Consider the following 8,446-nt stretch of genomic DNA (forward strand, 5'->3'; position numbering starts at 1 on the left):
GCTCACAACCATCTGAAATGGGATCCAGTGTCCTCTTCTGGTGTGTCTGAAAACAGCTAAAATGTACTCATATAAATAAAATAAATATGTCTTTAAAAAAATGTGACTTTAGGTTCCAAATTTTATCTAATATTATTTTATGTATATGTGAATTTTGTCTGCATATATGTCTATGAATCATGTGTGTGTGTGTGTGTGTGTGTGTGTGTGTGTGTGTGTATGTATGTGTGTGCTGTCTATGGAGGTCAGAAGAGGCTGTCAGATTCCCTAGGCCTGGAATTACAGATAGTTGTTAGCTGCCATGTGGGTGCTGGGAATTGAACCCAGGTCCTCTGGAAGAACAGCTGTGGCTCTTAAACACTGAACCATCTCTCTAGTCACTGTCTAATATTATTAAGAAACATCCAGGGGGCTGGAGTGATGGCTCAGTGGTTAAGAGCACTGAGCCCTCTACCAGAGGTCTTGAGTTCAATTCCCAGCAACCACATGGTGGCTCACAACCATCTGTAATGGGATTTGAGGCCCTCTTCTGGTGTGTCTGAAGTCAGGTACAGTGTGCTCATGTACATGAAATAAATAAATAATTCTTAAAAAAGAAAAGAAAAGAAACATCCAGCATGAATTATCAACTAAGTCCCTTACTGCCAGCAAGGAAGAACTTCAGATAAATGGAAGCCTGTGTTAAGCAGACCAAAAGTATAGCTCTTTAGAAAGATGAGGAAAGGGATAGTCACAGGGACTTGATGGTGATTAGTGAAGGACTCCATGCCACTTCATGATGCCACCACTGCTGCTTTTGTTCTGGGTCTGGGAAGGTCCTTCTCTCTTAGGCCACCTGGAAGGGTCTTCTGGCTAAGGACATACCTCAGCATGGCTTCTGAGGACCTGATGCCTTCAGTTTGGGCACACCTCTGAAATCTGTGAAGACCCACAGAAGAGCACAGAATGTAGCAGGACAATACAGTCCCAGGAAAGGTCCATGAAGAAGTCATAAGCAGGATGTAAAGATCTTATGTGGGCCTAGGACTCTGACATGAGAACTATGATGACCCAAGGCTCTCTCTCAACTAGTGGATCCTGTCCTCCACACCCCGTTGCCAGGAGACACTTCTGTCCTCATCTTTTTAATGTTTTGATGTGGCCTCCCTGAGATCAGCTTTCAGGAAACTCTGAGTAAGTGACTTGATTTATTTACTTATTTCAATTCTATCAGCAGCCCGGAAACCTGGTGAAGACAAGAGAGGGTTTAATGTCTGTCTTTTCTAACTTCTCTGATGCTTGGAGGAACTTTAATGCTTTGAACTTTACAGTTGCTTCATGTATGACTTTAACTGGTGATGCCAGCAGGTTCCTTGGGCTTGGTGATTTCAAAAGGCTCACCACCCTACCCCACTGCCCTTGAGACAAGGTCTCACTGTGTATAGCATTGGCAGGGCCTGGAACTTGCAATCGTAGACCAGGTCGGCCTCTAACTTGCAGCCATCTGCCTGCCTCTGAGTGCTGGAACACTGGAATTAAAGATGTGCCACCATGCTCATCCCTAAGCAGGGATGGAACCTGTTCCAAGAATGACTTCGTATAATTCCATGTACCGACCCAGGAAACGATCAGCTACGAATGACCTTACTATTTCTTCTAGGAATAGTGGGACAATTACGCCATCCCCCATCGACACTTATGAGTGTCCATGGACACGAACGACGCCATCCTACTGAGATACCAGTTTCTGGAAACAAGGCTTGGTAGGGTTCCGAGGGATCCCATCCAGCTCCAGGGACAGTGTCTCCGGAGTCTACTGGGTAGCTATTAATGCCCAAAGGCAACGTATTCTTTTTCCTCTGCACATCCCCTTCCTTCCTTCCATGAGAGGTTTTGACTCTGTATGTTTGGAGTGTGAAATATGGTGTCCTGGGACAGGGGAATCTTTCAAAAGCAGTTAGGGTTGCTGGCGGAGCGAGCATACAGGGTATGGAGGAAGACAGTCCGCGGCATGGGTAGGTAGGCATTCTAGGCTTAGAAGAACCCTTAAATGACAAGAACTCAGTGACAAACATTACTCATATCCAGCAGTATCACTTGAAGCACACTTAACACACAATCTAGTAGGTGACCTTGAGCTGCTTTGCTCTCTGATGCCATTTGTCCTCAGGATCCACAGCAGTGTTTTCGACTTCTTTGTCATTCTGGCCAGTCACCTTGTCAGCCTCTCTGATGGGGTAGGAAATCTAAGAGGACAAAACACACAGGACGGTGAGTGCATATACTGCATCCTAAGTGGGTTCATTTCAGTCTTATAGCCATGGGGCCCCGGTCTCTGCACTCTAGGGAGAGGTCCCGCAGAGACAGGCTTTATGTTTGGTTTTATTGCAAGGGTCAATTTCAGTTCTCGGGCACTTATGTCAGTCAACCTTTCGTCTCTGTGATAAAAAAAAAAACAAAAAACAAAACAAAACAAAACAAAACACCAAGATAAACAGTTTCAAAGGAGGAAGCGCTTATTTTCGTTTATGGTTATAGAGAGAATATCTTGTATATTGAATGGATGATTGCAGAGGGTTCAGCCCATGGTCACTTAGCTCTGTTGTTTGGGGGGGCCTGGGGTAAGGCAGATTATCACGGTGGAGAGTGGCCTAGCGTATAGCAGCCAGAGAGCAGGAGACACAGGGGAAGGGGCTGACATCGAAGTGTGCTCTTCAAGTAACCTGTGTCTTACTTCCTCCAACTGGCCCCTAGCTCCTAAACTTTACACCGTCTCCCAATGGCACCACCGCGCGTGTGCGTGTGCGTGCGCGTGCGTGTGTGTGTGTGCATGTGTGTGTGTGTGTGTGTGTGTGTGTGTGTGTGGGCAAGCCTTCAATATCTGAGATTTTGAGGGCCACCTGGGATAAAAGTCATTAGAGGGAACTGGGCTTCTCTCAGGGAAGATGAAAATAAAGTGTCTCTCATGCAGGCATGAAGAAAGAAAGGGTGCCTTTAGGTCCAAATACTCCTTGTTAAAATGTCCCACACCTTGTCAGCAATCACCTCAGGGCAGTTATTGGAACAGAATACTTCAAGTAACAAGTGACCCCATCAACAGACACATGCTGCCATACCCTTTACCTACAGTGGGGACTGTGTCCTGATAAACCTGTCATAAATTCTGAAAAATGCATTTAACACTCATGCGGACTAGTTTTTGTCAACCTCACGCACAAGCTAGAGCCTTTTGGAAAGAGGGAGTCTCAGTTGAGAAGATGCTCCCACCAGATTGACCATTTGCTTGCCTGATGATTGATGAGGGAGGGCCCAGCTCACTGTGAGTAGGGTCACCATTCTGCTGAGAGGCTTAAAAGAAAGCAAACTGAGCAAGCCAGTAAGCAGGATTCTGCTGTGACCTGGGCTTCATTACTGCCTTCGGCTTCTTGTCTTAAGTTCCTGTCCTGACTTCCTTCGCTGACAGAGAGTTGTAAGATGAACTTACCTCTTTCCTTCCCAAGTTTCACAGCAGCATATACCCTACCCAGGACACACACTAAGCCCCGCAGCTTAGCTTAGCCTACTTTAATTGTGCCCACACAGTTGAGCAGGTGTGGTGGGGCACACCTCTCATTCCCTGCTTGGGAAGCTGAGGCAGGGGGAATGGAGAGATGGTGGGAGGTGGTGGAAACTTTAGGAGGTGGGGTCCTAGCTGGAGAACACAAGCCACTAGGAGTTTGCCTTTGAAGGCCACACTGGGTCTGCTTCCTGATTACCTAATGTAAATAGTATTTTCCTTCATATGCTGCAACCATGATATCCTGGGCCATCAGCCCAGGATCAATGGACCCAAATTAACCAAAATATTACATAATGAACCTCTGAAACCATAAGTAAAACAGATCTTTCCTTTTCTATCTGTTTTCTCAATTATTTTGGGTCTTTGTTTCATATCAAGATCTAGCCATCTTCTATAATCGGGCAAAGCTCCCAGCAGTGAGAACTGGGACACCAACCCAGCCATAAGCCCTTCAACCTACAGTATGTCCTGCCCGCAAGATGTGCAAGGCTAACAGTGGAGCAGAACTTGTGGGAGTGGCCAAACAATGTCTGGCCCAGCTTGAAGCCCACACCAAGAAAGGGGAGCCCACATCTGACACTGTGTAGATGAAGAACCAGAGGCTGGTCAGCCAAGAGGCTCAAGAGAGAACCAAATATGACTATACCAGCCTCGTTGTCATCAGAGGGACATCATCCAGCAACTGATAGGGGTAGATGCAGTGACCCAGAGCCAAACACTAGATGAAGCCAGGGAACCCCAAAGGAGGGGGAAAGGAAGGATTCTACTCTAACAGACATTCATCCAGTCTGCCCGCATCTCCTGGCAGGCAGTGTCCAACTGACTCAGAAGTCTCTCTTATACATTCTTCCTACTGTCTCTGTCTCAAGACTCCTCATCCATTCCCACTGTGACACACCGACCGCTCCAGTTAGGTTCTGGTGACTACCGTCTGCTTCCCCGCCTATAAAATGCCAAGTCTCTCCCCTTCTGAATGGATGCAATCCAGTTTTTAAATGTAACTTTAAGGCTTTGCTCTTTCTTTCTTTCTTTCTTTCTTTCTTTCTTTCTTTCTGTCTGTCTGTCTGTCTGTCTGTCTGTCTTTCTTTCTTTCTTTCTTTCTTTCTTTCTTTCTTTCTTTCTTTCTTTCTTTCTTTCTTTTCGAGACAGGAGTTTCTATGTATAGCCCTAGAACTCACTTTGTAGACCAGGCTGGCCTCGAACTCAGAAATCCGCCTGCCTCTGCCTCCTGAGTGCTGGGATTAAAGGCATGTGCCACCACACCAGGCCTGCACTTTCTTATCTTGTTCAATTTCCTGTAGTGGCTGTGGAGTGGGGGGTGGCCACGTGCACGAATGCAGGACGGTAGGGACTGGATCTGACAGGCTTGAGTTCAGATTCTCCCTCTGCGGCTTATGTTTACCAGTGGGGTCGAATGCTCATTGGATAAGAGGGAAATGTGTTTGGTGACTATTTTGTGCTAAGGAAACATTTGACATTGAAGACAGTCTCACCCTTTTCCATTCAGGATGGCATGTTTAGCTCAAGAAAGGTAAACATTGTCTCACCTCATCTGTCTCTAGTAAGTTCATTAAATTAGAATTACCACACACACACACACACACACACACACACACAGGCACACACTCACACACACAGACACACACAGAGACATATACAGATACACACAGACACACAGAGACAGACAGACACACAGACACAGACACACACACAGGCACACACTCACACACACACACAGAGGCACACACTCACACACACACACACACCAGGAAAGGAAGAGAGACAATATGGAAGCTTAGATAACTGAGAGTTGATCTGGGGCTGGTGAGATGGCATAGATGCAGTGGTTCTCAACCTTCTTAAGACTGCGACCCTTTAATACAGTTCCTCATGTTGTGGTGACCTCCCCAGCCATAGCGTTGTTGTCATTGCTACTTCATAACTGCAATTTTGCTACAGTTATTAACCATATGAAAATAGTTGGCAAAGGGTCCGAGACCCACAGGTTGAGAAACACTGGTGTAGAGGGCACCATTTGCCGTGTATATTTAACAACCTTGCATGTAAAGGCTGAAGGCGAGACTGATCTTGTGAAGTTCTCCTCCAGCCTCCACATGTACACTGGTGCACACATGTGGCATACTCATTCATCACACACATACATAACAACAATAATAATAAAAATACATTTTAAAAAAAGTTGATCTGAAAGTAAGAAGAAAAGGAAAAACAACTGTTTTACTTTTTAATCCCCAAATACAACAGATGAAAACATGTAATATTCAATTATGGCTACCTTCTAACTGGGCATGATCATCTACTCTTGAATGAACAACCTCTTCTGCAAGTGGATGACCTCACATCATGAAATAGTCTAAACTTTAGAATGCTCAAAGAAGGCTAAGAACCACACCCCAAATTTGCATCAGAGCTCCCCTTATATAACTGCTCTCAGAAGCACCCTGAATCACAGTTAGAGCATCATTGCAAATGTTTCTGGTTTTTGGTTTTGTTTTTTAATGTTTGAGACAGGGTCTTGCTATGTATTAGGCCAGACTGGGTATCATCCTGCTGTTTCAGCCTCCAGGGCACTGGAATTCCAAGGACGTGTGTCCGTGCCTGGCTACCATTATCATGATGTTAAACAGAAGCCTGACTTTGTTAAAAGAAAAATCAACTCTGATGAGAAATGAAGAGAAGGAAAAATTCTAACTAGGGTGACTAAGCAAGGCAAGGATGCTCTTTTAATCTTGAAAAGGCTTAACATGTCTTCTGGAGGGACCAGGAGAGATGACCAATGGGAGGTAGATTCTCTAGCCTTTGCAAAGATGTGTTTTAGGTTATGGGGTTTATCATTGGTGACATTAATTTTCTATTGACAACTGTGATAGTTTGTATATGCTTGGGTCAGGGAGTGGCACTATTAGGAGGCATGCCTTGTTGGAGTAGGTGTGTCACTGTGGGCGTGGGCTTTAATACCCTAGTCCTGACTTCCTGGAAGTCAGTATTCTGCTAGCAGCCTTAGATGAAGACATAGAACTCTCAATTCCTCCTGCACCATGCCTGCCTGGATGCTGTCCTGCTCCCGCCTTGATGATAATGGATTGAACCTCTGAACCTGTAAGCCAGCCCCAATTAAATGTTGTCCTTATGAGAGTTGCCTTGGTCATGGTGTCTGTTCACAGCAGTACAAACCTAACTTAGACATCAACCATGCTTGCATAGTTCTGTCAAAAAACTTCACATACTGCTAATCAAGCACTGGCTGCCTCTTTTGCCAGGGAGTGAAGGACACACAGTGTTTTTGTGCAAAATATTTTGGTGAAGCTTGGCTGCATCACCCCGGTGAGCTCACTGGGCAGGTAAAACATACTTCTACATTAGCTCTCTGAAAGTGGAGTGGGACACAACCTCTGCCATCTATTTTTTCTCTTTCTTTCTTTCTTTCTTTTTTTTTTTTTTGTGAACCATTCTATTAATACCAATCAAATCGAGAAAATGATCAAATGAAATTGCATTTTGAGCATCGTAAGCTGTGTAATGTCTATTCTGTTAAATTGGGGCCTATAATTGCTTCTGTACTGAAAAGATACAACAAAGACAGCAATCATGGCATGTCATTATCCCAGACTAGAAAACCGGCCTTTGCAGGGAGGACTTCAAAGGCTTGTGGTTCTCAAATTGCATTTGGCTGCTATTGTTGAAGCGCAGGCAATCTTGATTAGGTGTTTACACTGAGGTAAGGCGAAGAGCAGAGAGTCTGAGTGCCTGGGTCTAGAGCCATTAAAAAATTGTACATTATGTTCCTTGCTTTGAAGTGAGGGTTTGTAGGGAGGAAAGCAACTCAGATTGAGGACAGCCGAGCTAGACTGAGCTGCGGCGTCCCTCTCAAAGAAACACATCGGGTTCTTAGAGAATCGGATGGCGCCGCAGAGAGCAGAGCCAAGGCTTCGCCCAGAGCCGTGTGACACAGCAGATCTGCATAACACACATCAACACATGCTTCGTAAACACGTTATTATTAGAAAGTTATCACTGCAGGCTGTGCCCTTGTCTCCCCTTGTATCCTGCCTTTGCTACTGTCTATGGTGTGATATCTGCCATGGGAAGCTTCATGTTAGTTGAGAAGGCTTTGCTATGCATGTTCCTAGTACTAATGTACTGGCAACTAGCCACATGCCCAAATTAAATAAGCCAAGGTGTCAGATCAAAGAAATATTTTATTATTGTATGTAAATGTGTCTGTGTATGTGCACGCACGCGCACGTGTGCACCCACGCATGTGCATGCATGTGTGTGTGTGCATGCATACATGTGTGATATGGATGCTACAGTGCACATGCCAAGGGCAGAGAACAACTTGAGGACTTTGTCCTTTCCGTTCACCACATGGACCCTGAGTGTCAAACTCAGGTCGTCAGGCCTCTTTACCTGCTGAGGCATCTTGCCAACCCAGAGTCAGGGTTTTTGTTGGTTTGTTTGTTTTTTATTTACTTTTTATATGTTCTGATATATCAGCTATGTACACTTCCACTTTGGGCGCAATCACTGAGTCTAGTGAGCGTTTCATTATTCGTTTGACTAATGAGTGCTTGCAAGCACTCCTGGCGCATCGCTGATGCATTTGCCCTGAGTTGTTTTACACCTGCTCACGTTTCCATGGCCAGCAAGAGACTGATTGAGATTCTACTACTAGGAGGTGACTTGGCTGACACTCAGCATGGCTGCTTAAATTATCAAAGGGTTTTTGTGTTTTTCAGCTGCTTAGAGACAACACACACAAAATATTTGGACTCTGTCGTCGGCCTGCCTCCCTTCTTCTTCTTCTTCTTCTTCTTCTTCTTCTTCTTCTTCTTCTTCTTCTTCTTCTTCTTCTTCTTCTTCTTCTTCTTCTTCTCCTCCTCCTCC

At 45.1% G+C, this 8,446-nt stretch overlaps 1 protein-coding gene across 4 annotated transcripts in view; it reads right to left on the minus strand.

The window, feature by feature from the left end:
- Nucleotides 1-8,446, minus strand: part of Jhy (junctional cadherin complex regulator) — a 65,272-nt gene that overhangs the window by 19,155 nt on the left and 37,671 nt on the right. For 3 of the 4 annotated variants that reach the window (XM_029543668.1, XM_021208075.2, XM_029543669.1), the window contains one exon: nucleotides 2,112-2,225. The exons of the other annotated variant lie outside the window; for it this stretch is intronic. In XM_029543668.1, coding sequence (XP_029399528.1) covers nucleotides 2,112-2,225 — 114 coding nt within the window. The remainder of the gene's footprint in view (nucleotides 1-2,111; nucleotides 2,226-8,446) is intronic. 4 annotated transcript variants of the gene reach the window in all.

This window comes from Mus pahari, chromosome 10 (assembly GCF_900095145.1).
Source record: "Mus pahari chromosome 10, PAHARI_EIJ_v1.1, whole genome shotgun sequence".
Taxonomy (NCBI): Eukaryota; Metazoa; Chordata; class Mammalia; order Rodentia; family Muridae; genus Mus; species Mus pahari.